This window comes from Leuciscus leuciscus (genome assembly GCF_965113295.1).
Source record: "Leuciscus leuciscus genome assembly, chromosome: 12".
Lineage (NCBI taxonomy): Eukaryota > Metazoa > Chordata > Actinopteri > Cypriniformes > Leuciscidae > Leuciscus > Leuciscus leuciscus.
This window is the reverse complement of record NC_138736.1, coordinates 16796849-16821665: the sequence shown is the minus strand read 5'-3', so window position 1 is coordinate 16821665 and position 24817 is coordinate 16796849. Positions and strand designations below refer to the sequence as shown.

Genomic DNA, 24817 nt, shown 5'->3' with positions numbered 1-24817 from the left:
AAACACTTGCGTCGCTGTATTGCGCCGGGTGTAAGATAGGGCCCGATATTTTGACATTTTGTGTGTATTCGTCAGTTCAAGCGCAAATTTTATGTGCGCGCTCTGGATGTGTCCTGCACGCAGTGCTGAAATGAGTTTTATTTCGTGTCTTCTTGCTCTTGAATGGTTTCGAACCACAGGAATCGATAAGTGGAATCAAATTTTTTTTTTTTTTTTAACAAGTATCCTTGACCTAAAGTATCCGATTCCAGAAATTTTATTTGTTTTTGATCCAACCCTAATCGGGAAACAATAGTCTGAAAATCTAACATCACAATATCAACATTTTTGAAAACTACAGCAACAACTATTGGAGTTATTACAGTTAAATGAGAAATCATTAGCAAGTGCTATTAAAGAATTAGTTCACTTAAAAATTAATATTCATCATTTACTCTCCCTCATATTGTTCCAAACATGTATTGCATATTTTTTTTCTCTGTGAAACACAAATCAATGTTTGTTTTTTTAAAATACTTGGCATATTAAGCACACACTGCAGTTGTTTTTTGTTTGTTTTTGTTTTTTTGTTTTTTTGTCAATGTCTTGTGTGCATAATATTGCTTTTAAACTACTTCTTTTTTGTTCCACAGAAGAAAGCATGTCATATGGGTTTGCCTAAACAGTAGTCATTTGGTACAATTTGTTTATTTATCTATGAAGTTTAGAAAAATGTTCTACATTGGAAAATGCAATATTATCTTGAAAGTGTGGCAATTAACATAGTGTATCTCTTCATTATAACACAGAACATAATATTTGATAGTACTGATACTCTTTGGCATTGATTTTATTTTATTGTACTAAAAATTTTAACTAGCAACATGTATTTCATACAAATAATTTCTTTGAAATATAATACAAATATAAAGTTCCATGTTACATGACAAAGAATGAAAAATTTCCATCTAAAAAAATCTGTTTAAAATTTAAAGAGACTTAATTTAGTAACCTACACTAATTACAAAATCATGCAACATTTAAAAATAGGGTAAAACAAATGTCTCTTTAAACTATTAAAACAGGCATGTAATTCATGCAGAATATTTCAAGCCTCAGCAAGATGGCCTTTCAATTAATTAAGCAAAAATCAGACTGTAATAATGAAACAGCTCTTATGAATTGTGGTTATAAATTGCAAGGGCAATGACATATTTGGGGGGGAAATAAAAACTGAACAAAAGAGCAAGGGGGAGAAACTTGGAATGCTGCCGTTTTCCTGCAGTGCATTTTCCAAATAACGCACAGAGAGAGTAATGAAGGATTGATAAAGACTGCCAGAAATGAAAGAAAAGATTAAAAAAAGACTGAGCAGAGAAAGAGAGAGAGAGAAGTCTGACGATGTTACCTGGACCCTAGGGACAAAAGGCGTGGTTCTTCTACTAAGGCATGGACTCTGGATAAGCAAAATTAACAAAGAAAACAAAAGCAATACAACTAAACCAAAACTGCACAGAGGCACACAAATTAAAACAACCCATCTGAGAAGTAATTTAGCCTAACAGAGTGACAGCTCTTATTCATTTATCAAACTGCTTCATACTCAAACATTACGATAATCTTAAATCTGAATTAACCTTAGGCTCATGTGTGAGTCCTGAATAGTGTCAAAAGATGATTCTTATAACGCAATGTAAGTATGCTTATAGAACCACAGAGACACATGTTGGTATGTACAGTACAGCTTGTGTAGAATACCTTTCAACTTTAAATGTCTTATAATGTTTCTCAATAATGTATACAGTCAACAAACAACATGCAGCAATGATCAGTATATGTGTGTTTTCAGGTTTTAGGATAAATCTCCCTCATTCCAAACAAAAAGAAAACAAATGTACAACATCGCAACCCATAGCAAGATAGAAGAACAGAATACACTTCAGCACAAAAACAGAAAAAAAACCCACTTCTTTGACTATTATTGTTAATCAGCATTGCCTTTTTAAACACAATCTCTCTACATTTAATATATTCCCAATTGTTGCTACAGCTCATTTCCCTATTAAACAATTAAACTGAACAATAATTACTCATTGTTTCCCATGCCTGAAGCAGTTTACTGTACTGTATGAAAGCACTAACACCTGGATGAAACTTACCTAACAGACGTCTCAGGCGTACAGTTAGAACCACTGATAATGCACACTGTGTAAATTATTTATACGTTTCCCCTAAGTTTTAAACTGCCATTAAGGTTGATCGTTAAAGTAGACTGAAAACTTCAGAGAAATGTACAGTAGCTACCGCTTCAAGGAATTGACTTTACCTAACATCCTGATCCACCTGCACTGTGTCTGAGCTGACCTGCAGTCTACGTCAATCGGGTAACAAGCTTGAAAACTAAGAATACGTTTTCCATTACGGGATTCCTTCCAGAATCCAGGCTGGTCTGTGACGGACACTGTCTTGGACTGACAAAACTGTCTAGAATCACATAATACACCTGCCCCAAACTAACAAATGTAAGACGTCATGAGATTTATAGGATGTATATTTATTTTATATATCCTATGTTTTGCTCATTTAACTTTATAGCATAGAACACAGATTTAACAAAATTATTTATTTAAATTTAGCATTTGTAGCATTTAGTAGCATTTAGTATTCCACAAACCTGAAATACAAGTATCAATATGAAGTACAATTATAATACACCGGCACAACCAAATTAGGGTCTATTTAAAAACAACAACTAGTAATTAAGTTATATATGGTGCTCAAAATGTTATAAAATTACAATATTGTTACCACTTACTGAGTCCTGGCTGTGGAGTGACTCATAAAGTCTATTTCTAAATGAACAATCTCTTGGGAATCCTCAAACATTTAGCTAATAATGACATTAACAGGTATTTAAAAAAGACATTTTATGCTTGTAAATTAGAAAGAGGGAGAGTTTATCTCCTATTATTGTGGAACTAGATGTTAATGTATTTATGTAATGTTAAAATGATAAAGAACAGCATTTTTTAAATTGTATTATAATTATTGGGCATGCAGTTTTGATGACCTCATATCAGGAGAGATCGCATGAAATATCATTCTGTATTTAAAAAAATGAATTTGTCACACTGCAGGACTATTCAAATTAACCAGTGAAATAAAAAATCAGATAATAGTGGTGATTTAAAAAAAAATTGTAAACATGATTTTTTCCAAATGCTTATAATACACTACAGTTCAAAAGTTTGAGGTCAGTAGGATTTTTTTTTCATGTCACCAAGGCTGCAATTGCAAAACAGTAACATTAGCTACGTTTACATGGACACAATCGGAATGAAATCAATCCGATTGATGAATCCGAACAAGGTGTTTACATGAATGATAAATTATGGAGCTTATAATATGACAAAATGATTTGAATTTGAATTGTGTAAATTTGAATTATTTGCAAGTGTAATCTAACTAAATTGAATTTTAGGTGGTAGTTTAAATAGTTCTGAATTTGATTTTTTTTAAACGAATATTGAACGTTTGAAATTTAACAAATTGAAATGTTTTTATGGCTGAATTTTATAGACATGTATTTTCAAACAGCTAGTTTTTTTGTTCTGAATTCGTATAGTGCAAATATTCAGTTTAAAAAAATACAGATTCAAGTTTTCAAGATGAAGAAATTCGGAACTTCAAATTCAGTTTTCTAAAATTCAAGTTCAAAAATTCAAGTTCAAAAATTCAAGTTCTAAAATTCAAGTTCAAAAATTCAAGTTCAAAAATTCAGATCTTACAGAAAGTAGGTCACAGGTCATCCACAGGGAAGAGTAAAGGATCTCAGATAAGTCGAACAGAGCATTTTGGCTGCACTGCAGTAGTTTTCTGCCGCAAACGCGGTGGTGGTTCAAGAGAATCCGTGTATCTTTCGTTCAGTCGTTTTTTTATTTAATATTAAGAGTAGAAAAATGAGTAAACAGCTTGAGTATTAGATTTCTTCTAATATTCTAGTAATAATAGTCCGCTGCAGCAGTTGCACGGAGCTTACAAAACGCGTGTATTGCAACTATAGGCTACATTTAATTTTCTCATCAAACAACTAGACTAACGAATGGCTCGGCACATCAGAAGAGCTTAGACAGGGCTTTCTCTCTGTGTAGACCAGCAGTTGGTCTGAATTTGCCTATTTTCTCGACTGTATAGGCTAAGTCACGTTTTATCATGAAACACGCTCTGATTTATTCCAAAGTGACTCAGGCATAGGCTATATCATGCATTTAATGTTAAATAATCTAAATGTTGACTTTCAAAAGTAGGCGCGCCAAGAAGGCTATTCTCTGTATTTTGGTTCATTTTTGGTGAGCGCCAGAAAGATCTAAAGAGACCGAGACGCGCATCATGTTGTTTTATTTATTTTTCAATGGCATGATATTTTGTAGTCATTTTGAATGTACACAAATAAAAATATACATTTTACTGTTTCGGATGATGTCATATTATCTGTATGACTAAATAACAGAGTATTAAGTTATTTCCCAGCAGTGGAACAAATCCAAGAGATGGCGCTCGCGCATCGCGCTCTCACACAACATAGTATCAGTTCTGGCGTTGCTTCATATCGCAGACTGTTCATTATCAAAATGAAACACAGTCAACCAAACATATAAAAAGTTATTCTGCATAATTTAATTGGTCTGTTGTACAATATAAAGGGCAAGCTGTGCCACACACAGTCCCACTCCAAACATTTCCCTTGCTGTGAAGACGCTGATTTAGCCTATAGGCCTACGTGTATTTTGGGACTCGACTGAAGTATGACGCCTTTTTATTTGTATTATAATATAATATATTAAAATACATAATCTTCTGAGTTTTATGATGTAGGCCTTGTGTGTTTTATTAAAATGTATTATAATTTACATCTCAAAAGGATGCGCTTTGTGCATTCTCTGACATTATATTTATTTATTTAATTAATATTGAGTATCAATTGATGTTAAACAAAACGGTGTGTTATTTTCTCTGGCAACTAAACTTAAAAAAAAAAAAAAAAAAAAAAAAAACTTCCAAAGCAAAGCCATTGTGCGTTCTCTCCTCGCTCCGCAGCTTTTCCACACAGATTTTGAGAACTGGCCAGCTAAAAAAAATAGGCCAAAGAAGTAGACTAACGGCTAGTGTCCGGGAAATGCGAGGTACGTTCATATTTATAAATAAACATAACTGATTTTGTCTACACCTAAATACATTTCCTAATAATAACAGTGATTAAGCCCAAATGTGGGTGGGGGTAATGAACACAATATGTTTTTTTTTTGTTTGTTTATTAGTTTTTTTGCCCAAATGGTCTCCACTCTATGCATTTTGTAATAATACAGCAACATTTTTTAACTGACCGTATTTGCCAGAAAATAAGTCGCATGCACATGAGTGCAAGTCACACCGGATCATGTTGAGAGAGAAAGGCGTCATAATTATTTGTATTTTTTTTATATTAGCCTATTCAGCAATAGTGTAAAAGACCTGTAAATAAAATACAGCATTTAGCCTACATGATAAACACTATTAACATGTAGGCTATGTGTTGCCTATTTTACTTTCCCTTATGACAAATGAATGCAAAAAACAACAAGAATGAAAAATAAGTATGTAGGCTAGGCTATAATAAAATAATATATTGGCTACAGACTCTAAAAATAGCCTATATTGTGCCCTTTATAAACGCCAAGCCTAAACAAATTTATTTAAATCGAAACGGTCGCGCATCTCTCATTCAGTCAAAAGTTTTCATTGCAATGTAACATGTGGATGCTAACTATTAATATAAAGAAGGCTTCATACTTCAGTCGAGTCCCAAAATACACGTAGGCCTATAGGCTAAATCAGCGTCTTCACAGCAAGGGAAATGTTTGGAGTGGGACTGTGTGTGGCACAGCTTGCCCTTCATATTGTACAACAGACCAATTAAATTATGCAGAATAACTTTTTATATGTTTGGTTGACTGTGTTTCATTTTGATAATGAGCAGTCTGCGATATGAAGCAACGCCAGAACTGATATCCTACTATGTTGTGTGAGAGCGCAATGCGCGAGCGCCATCACTTGGATTTGTTCCACTGCTGGGAAATAACTTAATACTCTGTTATTTAGTCATACAGATAATATGACATCATCCGAAACAGTAAAATGTATATTTTTATTTGTGTACATTCAAAATGACTACAAAATATCATGCCATTGAAAAATAAATAAAACAACATGATGCGCGTCTCGGTCTCTTTAGATCTTTCTGGCGCTCACCAAAAATGAACCAAAATACAGAGAATAGCCTTCTTGGCGCGCCTACTTTTGAAAGTCAACATTTAGATTATTTAACATTAAATGCATGATATAGCCTATGCCTGAGTCACTTTGGAATAAATCAGAGCGTGTTTCATGATAAAACGTGACTTAGCCTATACAGTCGAGAAAATAGGCAAATTCAGACCAACTGCTGGTCTACACAGAGAGAAAGCCCTGTCTAAGCTCTTCTGATGTGCCGAGCCATTCGTTAGTCTAGTTGTTTGATGAGAAAATTAAATGTAGCCTATAGTTGCAATACACGCGTTTTGTAAGCTCCGTGCAACTGCTGCAGCGGACTATTATTACTAGAATATTAGAAGAAATCTAATACTCAAGCTGTTTACTCATTTTTCTACTCTTAATATTAAATAAAAAAACGACTGAACGAAAGATACACGGATTCTCTTGAACCACCACCGCGTTTGCGGCAGAAAACTACTGCAGTGCAGCCAAAATGCTCTGTTCGACTTATCTGAGATCCTTTACTCTTCCCTGTGGATGACCTGTGACCTACTTTCTGTAAGATCTGAATTTTTGAACTTGAATTTTTGAACTTGAATTTTAGAACTTGAATTTTTGAACTTGAATTTTTGAACTTGAATTTTAGAAAACTGAATTTGAAGTTCCGAATTTCTTCATCTTGAAAACTTGAATCTGTATTTTTTTAAACTGAATATTTGCACTATACGAATTCAGAACAAAAAAACTAGCTGTTTGAAAATACATGTCTATAAAATTCAGCCATAAAAACATTTCAATTTGTTAAATTTCAAACGTTCAATATTCGTTTAAAAAAAATCAAATTCAGAACTATTTAAACTACCACCTAAAATTCAATTTAGTTAGATTACACTTGCAAATAATTCAAATTTACACAATTCAAATTCAAATCATTTTGTCATATTATAAGCTCCATAATAAATAAAGTAATCGGGTTGATGTGCGCGTTTATATGTCACAAGTTTCAAATCGGATCTGATGTTTTGACATGCGCACACTGCACCAATATACAGAGTTTCCCGCTTTCGCGCATAAATATTCTCATCTATTGGTTCTTTATTTGTTTTAAACAGCAGACGTAATATTAATTCGTCTCTGGTCATAATTTAGAGCATATTAACCGTTTTGCCGTGCTGCTTATTGATCACGCAGTAAAAATGCCCCTCCCCGCGGCCAAAAACAGTCGTCTGTGGATGAGAATCCAAAACAAGCACTGGTGGGACGTTGTCCTGCTTCACTTCACAGACGCGCGAGTGAAATGAGGATTTTAGAATGACGGGAAACTTATGCGCAGTCCTTTCAGTTTCGGTTTTCAATCCGATCAAGTGTTTACATGTTCTCTCGATCGGATTACAAAAGGGATAAACCACCCCTTTCAATCCGATCGAAATTTCATTCAGATCGAGCTCAATCGGATCGATTAAGGTGTTTACATGAAGGTTTTTTAGTCCGATTGAACCGTCAATCCGATTATAAGTGTCCATGTAAACGCAGCTACTGTGAAATATTATTAACATTTAAGTTATAAATTAAGTGTTTTCTATTTGAATATATTTGAAAATGTAATTATTCCTGTGATGAAAACAGCATTTATTTGAAATAGAAATCTTTACTTTATAATTATTGCCACTTTTGACAATGTAATGCATCCATGCTGAATAAACTGATAAAAAAAAAATGTTTAAATCACCCCAAACTTTTGAACAGTAGTATAAATTAGCTATATTCCTGATGTTAAAAAAAAAAAATCATGTCCATTTGTCAACTCCGCACATACTCTTTTAAACCTTTATAGACTCTTATCTAATATAACTCCTTGGCCTTTTGATCTGAGCCAATATCTGTGTGAATGAATAGTGTGTGCCGGCAAATTCCCTGAAGATGTATTGAAATAATGGCTAAACATCAAAGCTAGCACCATTTAATCAGAGAAACCCTGAGTTGAGCAGCCAAAGACAATCAAAAGAAGTCTAGATATCAGTCAATTGTGCAGAGCATCTGAACAGATGCTGGTACTCACTGAGAGCTGTCCAGACAGATACTGAGGGTTGTCCCGATGCATGCCAGGACTCATGGGGGACGTGACAGAGATAGAGGGACCCATTTTTTGGGATTCGAAGGAACTTGAACCTAAAAAAAAAAAAAAAGAATGAAGGCTTAGATCATTGATCCTCCTGCTAAAGCAATGCTAAAGTACTGATGTGTTTCAAACAATATATCAAAACCAACTAAACTTACTTGATTCAAGTTGTCCATGTGTGCTCTCTGGTATTCTAGGGACATCTCTACGAGGAAAGAGCGAATAACATTTTAATGGAAAGCATCCCAACTATATGTCAGAAAGTAATCGGAAAGGTAAAAAATATCAAGCTTTGATAATACGCACACGCACACACACACACACACACACACACACACACACACACACACACACACACACACACACACATATATATATATATATATATATATATATATATATACACACATTTTAATGGAAAGCATCCCAACTATATGTCTGAAAGTAATTGGGAAGGTAAAAAAATAAGATAACTATTAAGATAAAAAAATATCAAGCTTTGATTACATTATATATATATATATATATATATATATATATATATATATATATATATATATATATATAGAGAGATATATATATATAATTTTATTTTTTTTTATTTTTTTTTATATGAAATGGTTTTAATCTCAATCATTTCAACCAAACAGCCATTTTTGTCAAGCAGATTCATAATAGTTATAAACAGCAATCTTTACCTGATTGTGTTTTAGGAAATATAATGACCAAATAAAAAGATCATTAAAATATCAAATATTTACAATGGTAGGTAATGTTGCTGTATATTGCCATCAAAATAACTGTAAATGCATCACTGATATATTGCCCAGCTCTCCAAAGTTAACATGGAGAGCCAAAATCTGACCATTTTGGTGCTAGACTCTTAATGGCTGAAGGTAGAAAAATGTCTAGCATTTTGAAAGACAAACAATAATTTCAAAGCATGTCAAGATGTTCTCCTAAAGCACAGACCTGAAGCAGGACTTTCATTTCAAATCATGAATGTTGAAGTTTCTGCATGTGTGTGTGTGTGTATGTGAATATAAGCATTCATATGTTGAGCTACCACAGGCTATCCTTCTTCATAAGCCTCCATTGTCAAAGAAAATGTGCTCTGTGTCCCTGAAGTGACATATTGAGTAATAATCCATCACCCGCTTTAACTCACCCAATGGGCCGTGAGACCACCAGCTCCACCTGGGGCTCTGGCTTGGATTCTAGAATTATATTGTAAACTTCCTTGAATGTGGCTCCCTGCAAGACCCTCCCGTTCCACTCCAGAACCTGATCACCTGAGGACGGATACAACACAGGATGTCCACAACATAGAATACTGTCTCCACTTAAAACAACATACTTTTAATTTTACTACATCATTTACTCACTTTTATGTCATTCTAAAACCATGAGACCTCAATTGGAAGACCATGAAACCAAAACTTTGACGCTTCAAAATATTTATATTTATATTTAAGACATTGTAAAAGTAATCCACATGAACCGAGCAGATTAATCGAAACACAAATGAAGATATTTTTTAATAAAGTTAATAGATTTCTGTCCCTCCACTGAAAGTCCATTTCACCAAAATTTAAATAAATAAAAAACTCATATAGACATTGTAGAAGAAATCCATATGAACCAAGCGCGAGTGGTTTAATCAAAGCACAAATTAAGCATGTTTTTCATAAAACCAGAGATTTCTGTCTCTCCATTGAAAGTCTATTCCACCAAAACTTTAAATATACTAAATTACATGAAGATTTTGTAAAAGTAATTTATGAGGGTGACAGAATTTTATTTTATTTTATTTTCATTTGTGTTTGTGTGTGTGTGTGTGCTAACATTTTAAGTAAAAAAAAAAATATATATATATATATATTTTTTTTTTAAATTTATTTTGTCATATATACAGTGGAACCACAAAATTCTGCAGGATTGTAGAAGCAGCAGATTCTACAATAATAGATAAGTATGCTAAAGTACTGAAAGAAATGTGTTTAATTGTGATTTGAACAGAAGTATTCACCTGGTCGTAGATGGCCGACAGTGTCTGCCAGACTTCCTCTCTTCACCTTCGTGATGAAAGCACAAAGTCTGCCAGATTCTGTCATCTTCCCTCCCACGACCTGCAGCAAAGACAAAAGGCAATGAAATTTCTTTAAAATACGTTTTACATGAAATTGCAATTTTTCCAGAACAAAAGGTCTGAAAGGTGATTATTTATCTGGATTTTAACTACAGAAAGTTTGACCTCTACCACAGATAAATGATGATGATCCCCAGGCATCAAAACATTACAACATCATGCATGCTAATACTGTGGGGCGAGTTTACTATGAATGAACTGATAGCGTTGCTTATTTGCATGCATTTTCTGTATACCCCATTTACTACAGAAACTATGCAAATCAGACAACAAAGCAAGCACACCCACAAAATGAATACTAAATACAGTTTGTCCAGGGGAAATTGTTCCCTATTCACAGAAATGTACCCAGATAATGGCTGAAAGACAGTGAGTGGGCACACTTTCAGAAACTCAAGCACTATATCAGCATAAATAGTGCCCTTTGTGGGAATGGGTACTGTTTTAAGTGTAATGGGCCATCAGTAACCAATTTATAAAACAAGAACTCAAGCAAAATTCAGTCCACAATATTGTGACAAAGGTCAAAGTTCAAATCATTAAGATAAAGTAAAACTTGCAGTATTGCGTATGAAGCTGATCAAGTATATGCTGAAGTTCTCTTATGATTGAGGTTTATTTGCATGACTTTTAATGGGTGAACTCTGACAGTGTTTGGGAATCTCTTACCTTGAGGCCCAGCAATGCCCCCGTGTCTCTGGGCACTGTGCCATCTTTCATCCGCTTGTTTAGCACTATCCGCCCTATTAGGCGCTCTCCATCTTTGGATGGTTGCCATGTCACCGGGTGCTATGGGGTCAAAGTGATAATACACCTTTGGTTTTTATACAAGCATTCCCTCCGCACATTACACACACACACACACACACACACACACACAGGCTCAGGGAAATTAGAGGAGGAGGGTGAACTCTTACTTGCTGTGAAGACACAAACCATCCCAAGGTGTTACTTAAAAATAAGGCATTGTTTTAAAGGCAAAATGAAATACATTCACACAACCTTTTTTACTTTTGTAATAGTATATTCTAATGAAACAGGATATTCAACAACAAAAAATGTAGGATGGTATTTTATTTTATTTATTGAGGATTGACCGAGTCATGACAAAAGTGGGCTTATAGACCAGAATGGAGTTATCCATCTTTTTTTAATCTTTGGATTAACATGCGCAGATGATAAGACCAGGAACACACATTTCATGTTGACTTTAAAAGGATATTTTTTTTAATCTTGTCATAAGGAATTTATAAAAGCAATAAACACCATAACATTTACAGTATTTAAAGAAATAATTCACACAAAATTGAAGATCCTGTCATCATTTTCTTACTCACATGTCAATCTAATAAAGAAAAGCCTGAAAGAGTTCCCATCCTCTGCAGTTCTCAAATCTAATATACACTTAGGTTCATTTCAAATGGTGCATCAAGACATACAGTGCCACATTTGATATAAATTACATATAATATATTTTTTTATTTTATTATTTTTTTTATCTTGACACATTTGAATTGAATGAGACTTAAAAGCTGCTAGGAGGGTTAAGATAATCAGCGATTAACATATTTTTACTTTTGACTTTGTCAAAATAAGTGACTTGCTCCTTACTCAAAGCTATTGTATGGCTTCAGAAAACTTGGAAAATATAATATGATTTGTATATATCACTTTGTGGTGCAGTACATGTTTTTGCCATTGTTTGAGTCTGACAGCCTCAGTCACCATTATGAATAAAAGCATTCTTCTGTTGTGTTCCACAGAGGAAAAAAGTCATACAGGTTTGGAACGGCATAGTAAATGATGACAGAATCTTGGAATTTGCAAACAGCATGAAAGTATATATTTTACACCCTGTAGGGGTCGGTTTGTGCGTTCATCAAGTACAGACACAATAGACAGGACAGGGTTAGAGGTATCAAGCACACTATTCTGTGGACAGCAACTCACAGTATTGAACTAGATCAGCAGTTCTCAACTGGTGGATCAAAACACTGTTCTGATAGGGCAGATATTAGTATATTAAAGCAATAAGCCCAAAGAAGCAGTGGTTTACAGTGATTTTAGAACAGCTATAGGCACAACGCGAAGCAGAGTTGTACAGTAATATTGATGTAATGTGTGGTGTGTGTTTATACAGCATTTTACATGTTAGAATATGACTCAGCCAATCATAATCATGGCGCAGAACTATCCATTTGAGTAAAAACTAAATGCAAATGCAATTAAATGCAAACAACCTGTAGTTGGCTTGGTTTGTAGTATGGGACGCAGACAGCCCCTTTTTAATTCAAACAATAAAATAAAAAAAATGATTAGACAGATTCTAACATGGACAGGTTGTTATTACACAAGAGTGTTACAAAAGTGTTCAGTGACAAGCGAATTGTCTGTCCAACCTAAATGCGAAACAGTCAGAAGATATTTAATGTTTAATATAGAAGGGAATTTTGGACAAATAAGGATTTATTGTTTTTAATTGCAATACACCAGAAATAAAAACCAAACCATTAACAAAAAGTCTCATTATTTGTTATGGTTAGAATTTGAGACATAACCCAAATTTACATGCTTGTTGGTTCATCGCATCGCATATGGTTCAGACTTAGGGCCAGATTGACTAAAAAGGGTAAATTAGTGTGAGATTTCAATTCCAAAAAATGCTGATGGGAGTGGAAAGTTCTAATGATCTAATCACGACAAACAAATTAAAGACGCAGCCGGATCATTTCCATAATGACCAATGCAATCTACGAAGAGCAGCGCAAATTAGCATCTGGTTTAAGACAAGCTTTTTTGGCGTTAAATAATGGTGCAAATAACAGTAAATTGACTAGTGCAAACCGTAAATCACCTTGCATGATTAATTTAAATACTCTCCTCCCATAAATCCCTACAAATGCATATGCAATAAGCAATAACCCTGTCCACGGCTTTTTAGCACAAATATTTCACTTTAGTCTTTAGTAAATCGTGACAGTAGTTTAACGCCAAAAGAGGGTTTGCTCTGGCGCAAACTGATAGTAAATCTGATGCATTGTGTTTAAAAAAAAAGAAAAGAAATTTTTTAACCAGTTGAAGCAAAACCAGTTGAGAATCACTGATCAAGATCAATCCATTAACCAAAAGCAAAGTAAACTGCTCTCACACCCTCAAGCTGTATGGATGTAGCAAGCTACTTCTATTCACAACTGTGAAAGACATGGGGAACAAACAAAAACAAAAGACAGGACAGGAAAGGGCAGCATGAAGAATGAGACAGTGAAAAGGGGAAAAGAAAAACAACTGCTTAGTGCAAGATTGATTCCCACACTAGTCTATCCCTGTGTTTAAGCTGAGACTGAAGGATTGTGTGGAAAAAATCATGTCAGGAAAATCCCAAAGGAGGAAACAGTGTGAGAAGGTAACATGACCAAGTGAGGAAAAACAGGTTTGCAATCAGAATGGAGCGTCTGTCCGCATCGAGAAGCATGCAGCATATGGAGCACACAGTGCCAGGAAGTTTGTCATTCATCTTTCTGTGTGTTAGGATGCGCTACGACTTTGCAGCCAGAAGACAGTGGAGCCAAGCAAACAAGAGGGTTCTCCTCTCTCCTGAGAGGCACGGTTAGAGTAGAAAACCCTCTAGGGGTGGAAACAGACAGTGAGTGTGTCGAGCAGGTCAGTCACAGGAAGCGACGTCTCAGTACCTTGTCGCTATGGCTATGCTCCTCGTTTAGCGTGGTGCTACTGCACGTGTCAACCCCTGAATCTTTGACCTGCGGCTCGCACCACTCCACGTCTTCGTCGTGGGAGCGCTCCCAAAATCGCACCACTGTCTTTTGCCTCTCAGACAGGGCATAACTGGCGTCCAAAAAATATGCCTGCTCATTTGTTTTTCTTTTCCCCCTTTGAATGTTGCCTAAAAGTTATGGATGATATAAAAAAGGAGAAGAAACAAAACATGCAGAGGTGAATTAAACGAGGGGAAATGGGGTGAGAGGGTCAGAAGCCTCACCATAGACATTGAGGCGGCCTCGCTATGCCAAGACGCATGGTCCCACCAGTGACCATCCATATCTCCTGAGGACAGCACAGTGAGAGGACACACACTTGTATAAACAAGAAAAAACTTATATAGTCAAATGTACAACATTCATTTACTCGCATACTTTCACATTCTTACAGCTCTCTTTAAGGAATAGTTCAACAAAATCATCACTTTCCACCCTCATGTCTATCCACACCTGTATAACATTCTTCCTTCCTTGAAACACAAAAAGAGATATTTTAAAGAATGTACAAGCCATTTTTTGTTTCATGCAATTACAATGCATGGGGAATGAATCTAAGTTTCAAAAAGGACATTTGTGATAGAAATCGCAATGCCTGAATTAGGAACGGATTGTTCTATCTATCTATCTATCTATCTATCTATCTATCTATCTATCTATCTATCTATCTATCTATCTATCTATCTATCTATCTATCTATCTATCTATCTATCTATCATTACGCTTAAAGGCAAATCACATCATCTACATGGCACAAAAATGTGTGTACCAAATACCAATAGATGTAAAAAAAATATATATATATATATTTTACAGAAATATTATGATTAAATAAAGTAACTTATTATAACATAAATAATAAGTTGTGTCCTCCATCTCTCTCAGTTTAATGGGGAAGTGAGTGTGAGTGGATGTATGCCCGCTTCTTACAGTCATGTGACACAGGCCAGCTAAATATATCAGGGGTGTTTTAACACAAACTTTAAAAAAAGAACTGAAAGTGTCTGAAAGTGATGCAGAAACACACGTTTTGCATTAATGTCATTTTTATTCAGATTTTATACCAAAGAACTAGCTTGATATATCGATACTGCAGTATCGATGTGCCCATCCTTGTTAAAAAATAAACCACAATTCATTTATTCATTAATTGGAATGATAAAATCAAGATATAAACTCACAGACTCAATGATTTGGTTGCAGTGATTAAGAACTCACTGGATTTGAAAATGATCAATGAAAACTTGGGTCTGTTGCTTATACAAAGCTATCGTATGACTTGGAATATGATGCACAAGTCATACGGACTACTTTTATTGGCCTTTTATGGTCCCCATTCATTGTAATTAATCTTTAAAAAAATATTTTTTGCATTCTACACAAGACTGGAAGTCATACAGGACTAGAACAACATGAGGGTGACTAGCCTAAATGATGACATAATATTCATTTTTGAGTCAATTATCCCTTTAAATTAGCATATTAGTATTCAATATTACTTTTCTTTATACACACATTTAACTTTTCAAAAAAGGAAATGTAAAGAAACAACAAATACAGATATTCAAAGGTGTATAGTGTTACATAAAGCATAAACCAAAACTATAAAACACCAACAACAACAACAAAAAAAGGAGAAAAAAAAGACAGCTTCTATCAGCTTCTTAGCTTAACATCTGACAGTTAGTTTTCCACTGAAGTAAATCACCTGACTTCCATATATCTAGACAGCAGCATTTCAGTTTTTAGTTAAGACATCTTTATCTGGTTGGTTACACACAGACATTAAAATCAAGTGCTTAAATGACATTTAAAACACATTGATATTGCTCTTTGCTGTTGCATAATGTAGACTACATAATACCATAAAATGCATACTATTTTGTTGTGATGTTAAATTTTGATAATCAGATATATTTAACATAATATAGCCTACATCGTGCAAATATGAATAAATTAACAAATATTCTCCTTGCATTATCATTGCAACATAAGTACCATAGTAACATAAGCATTACTTTTAAAAGTAAAGTTTTCCAACTGTAACATTTCAATCGTGTCATTATGCCTAGAAGAATAATTATCTGAATTATCTCAAGTATTATTGTACTGATACCTTCTTACCAGTACAAAACAAAACTGGACTGGATTCATTTATGTAAACCATAATCATAGGATTCACTTGAAATGTGCAAAATAGTTATTTACCTGTGACTGTACCGTCAGTACAGAAGAAACAGTATCTTTGATTAAGAAACCAAGCTGTAGTTTAAAGATGAAAAATATGGCCATTATGCATCAATAACTTTAACAGCCAAATTCAGTGCAATATTACAACAGCACTATGATAAATGGGGGGGGAAAACCCTGTATCCTACCATACAGCATAGAAACATAATATTGCAGAAGTCTGATTACTGCCGCTAACATTGCATCATCCTGCTCCCAATTTCCAGCCAACAAGCAGTGATATCTGTATTCTACCATGAAAAGAATGAGCATTGTAAAAGCTTACTTCAGTAGACATTACTTCTGCTTTAACATACACCATGCCTCACAAACCAGAAGCATTTGCCATTGGTCACATCATGTGTAGACCGTCCCCAGCGTCTTCAGGAAAAAAAGAATCTGTTCTGTGTAGTCACAATATATTGTTGATAATCCGTCTTTGCTACACCACCTCTTCCAAATCTTGGCAAGTTAAAGTTCCACAAAGCTGATTTACTCAACCACGTCCACCAGAACTCAAATGCAGCTCTTCAAGTCACACTTGGGTCAGTACTCAAAGATCTGGCAAATCCCCTTCAAGGAAGATGTCACACCACAACGTTTGCCATTTTTTATTGCCTCTCACTGTGTAGTTCTTTCCCTCTCTCTCTCCTTGCACTGAGATGGAGTTCATGCCTTAGAATAATGAGCTTACTGTTATTCTTGTAAGCCAGCTCAAACACCCTGCCCTACATAGTCTCTGCATCACTACAGACTGTTTCCCTGAGTTTGCCGAGCTGATCTCTGACTCAAAGAACCCCTACAGCTCGCTCTTGACTCCTTAGCAGCAAGCATTGGCCTCAATCATCTGCACAGAACCAATAGTCCCATTCCTTTCCTTTAGATTTTCCGACCTTCTAGTTGGGGGTTTTACATGAAAGTGACAGTTCAGAGAGAACAAATAAGTTAGTAAGAAGTATCCACTCATTTGAGACTGAGGAATACTCCAAAGCACACGGCAGCAGAGTCATCCCCATTCATTAAAATATCAACTTACCACCATTTTCCCTGGCTTCACACAGTGTAGCGTCTCGGTGTGCGCCTCTACCAGTTTGCTACTTTGACCAAATCCTTTTCTCTTTTCGCAGATGGGGAGGGAATTGAATACTTTGAACCAATCAGGTTGGGTTGTCACTGACTGATTGACGTGTGTCCAATGGCACCCGATGGAAGGATAAGCTTGTCAGAGATCAAGCTCCTTCCTGTCTACAGTCAAGAGGTGTGCCACGCTTATGAGGTCAGACGAGAGTGATTGGATGTCTGTTAGATTTGTGGCAACTCTAGAGTTTAAAGTTGGCTGTTGGATTGAGAATTTTGGGAAACAGTCATGGCCACAACCATTGGGATTTGGAGTTTGTTGGTGTTTGTTGGGGAGGTGTGAACTAGCCATTAGATAGCAGACTGAAACAGAGAGACAAAGAATGAGCGTGGTTGAAGGTGGAAGCAAGTGTGTCTTTGGGACGTTTTTTAAAATTCTGCTCCACTGTAGTCTCTTGAGTGCATTAAGTAGCTGTGATGTGACCACTACATATGCACTGCTGCGATTTCACTTTCTGACTTTGACATGGAAGTGACCCTCTACAAGTGCCCTCCACCGCAAAGCTGCTGGGACTCCATCTCCCTACCTCTGCAGATGGAGGAAAGGCTCTGGGGAGCTCTCTCTCGAGACTGCTCCTGTGCAAAGAGGCTTATCCAATTGAGCTAATTGTGACCCTGACAACATCAGAGCTTTTATGGTAGGGGCCAGAAACACAGGGCATATCTTGCATGATAAAAGAAAAAGCAGGAAGAGGAAGGACAGGTACTTCACGGATAGTTAAGAAAGTAGTATTCCATATCCCTTCCTGGTATCCTAACATGGATAATAAGCACCCAGAGAAAATTGTAACATTTGCTGAAACCCTCTGATATAAGCAATGATCAATGAGAATTTCAAAGAGTAAAGTTGTGTTTTAGACATCCAATCTGCTGTATTCTCATTTCAAATTGACATAAATTTTTTGACAGTGTAGTTACAATTTGGTGATGCATTTTAATTATTCAACAATTTAAAGATTCTAAGATTCACATTAGCTCTACTTGTACTTGTATTGATTGTCTTTCAAGTCTTGCGCTTGAACGGACGAATTCACACAAAATTATGTAAAAACGTCTGTCTTGGCGAGTATCCTAGTAAACAAAGTCGGTTATATCTCAAGTCAACGTAGAGTATATTCAAATGGGAATATATTCAAGTATATTCACTTGTGTCTAAACATTGTACCACTGACCTCAGCACTGAGCCCTTCTGGAGCAGCTCTAAATATGTGCTGTACTATTAAATGAAAGATAAAATATGATAGAGCAATATGAACACTGAAAGTAACAGAAGCTCATACAATGCATTTTAGCAGGCTTAATTATTAAGCATGAAAATAACTTAGCCAAATAAGTTAGCCAACCAATATGATTTATATTCTTTTGGTTTCTACCAATACATTTAAAAATTACAAATGCAGTGAAAATACAGGTATCGGTTACGGTATCGATATCAGCGAGTACCAAAAATGTCAGTTTCGCTATCAGACTTGTTCTGGAAAAAGTGGTATCAGTGCATTCCTAAAAGAAACATCAAGGATTACTCTTAATTCTTTGTCAGATCTACAGGACATTACATCATCAGGTCATTTGAGGTCATAGTAAAATACTTACTTTAACTGTCCTGTAGAAAAAGCTGTATACATTCATATTGTAACGGGAATCAACTTAATGACTGTGTCCACTGAAGCTCTACACATCATTCCCATTCACACTCTAGTATCTTCAGCCCGGCTTGCATTACATAATTAAACCTGCCTTTATAATATGAAATAGCCTCCATGGTTTAAAACCCTAGTCATGTGACTCACCCCATGTAATTGCCAGTTTCAGTGGATTCTCCTTTATCTTAAGTGCAGTTTTAAACGCAATTTATTCTGTGACCTCTCACCTTTAAATTCAATGTCACAACCGATCTCAACAACTCTAAAGCACAGAAATTAAAACTAAAAGAGATTTACCAAGAGAACTGGCAATTGTATTGAATCTGAGGTCAATGCAACATCCTAGCAAGTCTTTACACTTCAACTTCCCATGTGATTGTGTTAAGAATGTCATTCAGATATAACGTTACTAGGGATGCTCATAATTTACTAGTTAACCAGTAACCGACAGAATTTTTACAGATTCAGTTAAACAGTTTAAAAAGTCAGGATTTTTAAAAAATCGTTTAAAATAAGGAGCCAGCGTTCTGACATAGAAGCTGGAAGCGCTGCACTGTGTTTACTACAACTGACATGGAAGAGAAGAGATTGTTGAATAAAGTTGTTATTTTTGTTTGTTTTTTGCATAAAAAAAGTATTCTCATCGCTTCACAACATTAAGGTTGAACCACTGTAGTCATGGACTATTTTAATGATGTCTTTACTACCTTTCTGGGCCTTGAAAGTTGCAATGACGTTGCTCCCTATGGCTTGTACAGAAAGCTCTCGGATTTCATCAAAAATATCTTCATTTGTGTAAGACTGAAAATACTGGTCGAGGCCCGGTCTATGGACTAGGGCTGGGAATCACTGGGTACTTCATGATACGATACGATACGCGATACATTGTTCACGATACCGATAATATCACGATATGGCGATACTGCGATAATCGATATATTATCAGTAATAACTCACAATATATCATGTTTTAAGAAATAAAAAAATTAAAAAATTTAATTAGGAAAATGAATCTCCATTTATTTTGGGGGATGAAACACAATAACAAAAACAACTTGTGTCTTATCAGTTGCAACAAAACAGTCACAGACACTATTTTTGTTTTGCTCGCAGATGATTTTTTTCACTCGGGAGAAATCGAGTGGAATCGATGATGCTCGCATGGTCGCGGCTCGCAGCGTGTGAGAGGAATTACAAGCCGAGCACGTTACGAGCACCTCCCGACCTCCCGATAATTTTTAAACATGTTTAAAAAAATTCGGGGAGTCGGCCCGATTTTCACCAGCTGTCCCCTATTGCCCTAATCATACACAACCACGTCGATGGGGCTATACCTCAGTGGCAGCAACCATACAGCGTGCGCATACACTGTCACACACACACACACACACACACACACGCACACACAGACACACACACACACACACTTCTCTCTCTCTCTCTCTCTCTCTCTCTCTCTCTCTCTCTCAAGTTTTTATGTTGAAAGGAATGGCTACTGTTCTCTGCTTTTCAACAAATCATTTGCACACACATTTGTCATTTTTCTATCTGAAGCTTTGCCTGCATGCATGCAACATGACGGTCTCTGTGTTTAGCGCGAAAGCCCACGTGATTGCTGCCGGCTCGGGATAAAATCGGGATAAAATTCGTGCAGAACAGTCGTGCCGTGTACCAGCTGCTTTGACGCGATTATCAGTTAAACTGACTCGCAACGTGTGCAATATCACGACCTCCCGAGTGTCCGAACTCGCACCGTGTACGCCCGCCCTAACGGCTTTTAAGATCGATACTTGGCAAGAGCGCATTAAGAATCGATCGCGGGAGAAAATATCGCGAGATATCGCCATATCGATATTTTGGAGCACCCCTACTATGGACCTCCCCCATGCGGCCTCACTTCCTCTCGGAAAACAACTAGGAACTCACACAAGAACATGGTTTAATGTGAATGTTTATCATTGACTGTTATGTTTTTGGTGTCATTTGAAATGTCTCAAAGTGAGTGGTACAGATATCTCATATCCAGATAGATCAAATAAAAGGTAATAAGGTTTAGAGAAGTTTAGAGAAAACTGGTTCAGAGCCATTTGAGGGTGGTCATCCCCATCCCCCATGTCACCTGCATTTGAGGGTGGTCGCCCCCATCCCCCATGTCACCTGGTCAAACAGGATAAAAGAAGGTGTTTGCCCTCTCTCTGGGCTCTTCTTTGCTGGACGTGAATTGAATAGGTGGTCTCTCTCTCTCTCTCTCTCTCTCTCTCTCTCTCTCTCTCTCTCTCTCTCTCTCTCTCTGGTAGGCTACAAGCTGGGTAAGATTATTTGGTGTAACCAATGTATAACCATGTTCTAGATATTTGAATTGATTGTGGAATTGATCTCTGATATCTGAAATATTGTGTATTGTGATTATTCTAACTAATTTTGACATTGTTCATTTAATGGTTAAATGGAATAGTCATACATTCGCTCACTTTTAGTGAGGCACAGATGTTATTAAAACCTTTCATTTATGGAGTCAGATGAAGTAACGAGTAAATACATATGATCAATGTATTACAAATTTAACCAACCAATACTTTGCATGAGTGAGGACAGAACACGTGATACCTTCCCCGTGTATTGGCGAACCGGCAATTGGACCAATATATAGCGGGCCCTACAATTTGTGTTCTGAAGATGAACGAAGATCTTACGGGTTTGGAACGCCATGAGGGTGAGTAATTAATGACAGAAATTGAATTTTTGGGTAAACTGACCCTTTAAATGTAATTGTTTCAGAACAGAACAAGCTGTAAAAAAATTGCTATATAAACATCAAGGCAAAACTAATTAATTTAAAGTGAAACTGAAACAGAAACCAGTGTGGGGCTCACGTAGACAACCTCGCTCATTCGGCACCGGGGTTGGGAAGTAATGGAACAGCGTTACGTAATCAGGATACTAAAAATTGGTAACTGTAATTCGTTACAGTTACGTCAAAAAACAAAGATTTCAAGTTAGCAATGCTAGAACTGATATATTGTGTGTGCACGTGAGGTGATCACTTGAATTGTTTCCTTATAACGGAGGAAACAACTTAATACACTCTGTCATTTATGGTCATAAGTGGAAGTCATCATTTGAAACTGTAAAGGGTTTAGTTTTATTTGTGTACACTTACAATAAAACAAAACATTGTACTTTTTTAAATAAAGAAAACAAACAGGATGAGGCATTCTGCCGTCACGGTTTATTTTCTATGAACTTGTTTAGCACCATATAGCCTACTACTTGCAATTTTTTTTCTTTTGTTTTGTTAATATCGTAATGATTTAAGTGAAACATTTCGCACATTAATTCCTTTTATATATATAATTTTATTAGTTTTTTCTCCGTTTACAGAAGAGCTGCAGGTGTGTGATGTGACGATGAGTGAATATTTGCGCATGTAAAACTAAACCCCTGGAAAACAGATTTTGTTCTTTTTAATGGGTCACAGACACTTATTTATTCTAGTTTAATTTAATTATTATTTAAAATAATCTTGTCGGTTAACGGTTAAGGATCGGTTAACAAGCTTTGGTTGCCGGTTAGAAAAAAAAAAAAAAAATGAACATCACTAACTGATACAAAACATCACATTTACAATCACACACCCAGTCTGATAGTCTCTCAAAGTCTGTTATGATATAGCCATACAGTATTAAAGGTTTAATTATTGTTCATTAAATTAAAAATGCATTAAGCATGACATTTTGGTAGAAAAGTTTACCATTGCAATCTAGTTAATAAACAACACTGGCTTTTAACAACCCTTTTAAAGGGATAGTTCACCCAAAAATGAAAATTATGTCATCATTTACTCACCTTCAAGTTGTTCTAAACCTTTTTGAGTTTTGTTTTCTTCTGTTGAACACAAACGAAGATATTTTGAAGAATGTTGGTAACCAAACCATTGCTGATCCTCATTGACTTCCATAGTATGAAAAAAACAACAAAGTTTTCTTACCAACATTCCAAGAAACTCATACAGGTTAAGAAAAACTTGATGGGTGAGTAAATTATGACAGAATTTTTATTTTTGGGTGAACTATCCCTTTAATTCTACAATTGCAATTTCATCAAGCACAACTGGAAAAAACAACAAAACAAAAAACAACAAAAAAACATGCAACGATTCATCAACCAATTCATCAGGCAAAACTGAATTTCATTTAAGAAGGAGAACCGAGAAGAACCAAAATGTAACCAAAATAAATTCAAGATCTAGGATGCCAAACCACACAATTCATCTGACTGTTGATTCCTATAAGGTGCACTAATGGCGCTTTTCCACTGCATGGTACGGCTCGGTACGGTTCGACTCGGCGCGGAACGGTTCGGCTCGCTTCGCTTTTCCACTGCGTGGTACGATTCGGCTCGGTTCGCTTTAGCTCGGTTGCTTTTCCACTGCAGTTAGTACCGCTTCAAAGTGGGTGGGACTGATCGTTATAGTTACCGTCTCTACTGCCATTACATCATCATATTAAATGCGAATTTTCCATTCCATGTTTCCCCATCCACTCCTCGGCAACCAACGAGAGGAACGTCTGCACCTCGTCCACTGACCACGATTCAGCTTTTTTTTTTCTTTTTTTTTTTAGCAAATACTTTTAAAACAGGTGCTAAAGCGTTGGCTGTTGTTTACTGGCTATTTAAATCTAGCGGGTTTAGTGTCTCGTGTCGTAAATACAATGACGCTGGTATTGATGATTCTGTCTGACCAATCAGTGATCTGCAGTGTTTTCACGTCACATTTTAGTATCGGTACGGTACGCTTGGAACCTCAACAGAGGTGGTACCATTTAAAGCGAGCCGAAGCGAGCCATACCGTACCGTACCATGCAGTGGAAATGCGTCATAAGTGAGCCGTACCGAACCAAGCCGTACCGTACCATGCAGTGGAAAAGCGCCCAAAGCGTGCCGTGCCGAACCGAACCGAGCCGTACCGTACCATGCAGTGGAAAAGCGCCATAAGTAATTGTATGTTTACAGAATGTGGCAGAATCACTGGATTCGAGATTGCCTTGTTTCCTTCCTACACTTGGGAAGGCATAATTTTTCAGCTTTTGGATGCAGCCTATGGCTGTCCGAAATCACATAATCTCTTGAGTAGGTGCTTATTTTGAATAAGTAATTCACAACCGCTAAAAAAGTATGTTCTATATAGCATGTGTAGTATGAATGTAATCAGGACATAGGCCTACTACATTCACCATGTTGTCATTATTATGTGACCTACCAGCATCTGTTAAGTCGCTTCTCCACCATTCATGAATCCTCTACCGTGGCCTCATGGGATAGTAAAGTGTCCATCGTATGCACACTTCAGAAACTCACTGGAAGAAATAGGTAATCCGGGTACTTTTTGCTGACTCTTTTATGAGTACTGTGAATTCGAACATACTTCTTTTGTTTTTCGCCTACTATATAGTGGGGAAGTATGCGATTTCGGATGCAGCCTTTATTTCACTAGCTT

At 36.1% G+C, this 24817-nt stretch overlaps 1 protein-coding gene and 1 long non-coding RNA gene across 2 annotated transcripts in view; both read right to left on the bottom strand.

Annotated features, from left to right (window-relative positions):
* rims2b (regulating synaptic membrane exocytosis 2b) overlaps nucleotides 1–24817 on the bottom strand; it is a 172719-nt gene that overhangs the window by 71062 nt on the left and 76840 nt on the right. The window contains exons 8-14 of the mRNA XM_082186686.1: nucleotides 14228–14439; nucleotides 11208–11327; nucleotides 10419–10518; nucleotides 9558–9681; nucleotides 8548–8594; nucleotides 8330–8439; nucleotides 1388–1435 (exon numbers count right to left, since the gene is read on the bottom strand). Coding sequence (XP_082042812.1) covers nucleotides 1388–1435; nucleotides 8330–8439; nucleotides 8548–8594; nucleotides 9558–9681; nucleotides 10419–10518; nucleotides 11208–11327; nucleotides 14228–14439 — 761 coding nt within the window. The remainder of the gene's footprint in view (nucleotides 1–1387; nucleotides 1436–8329; nucleotides 8440–8547; nucleotides 8595–9557; nucleotides 9682–10418; nucleotides 10519–11207; nucleotides 11328–14227; nucleotides 14440–24817) is intronic.
* LOC309511595 lies at nucleotides 20350–24306 on the bottom strand. Its single transcript, XR_014210706.1, has 2 exons — nucleotides 21478–24306; nucleotides 20350–21439 (listed from the first exon to the last, which is right to left on the bottom strand). It is a non-coding gene; the product is annotated as an uncharacterized lncRNA (long non-coding RNA).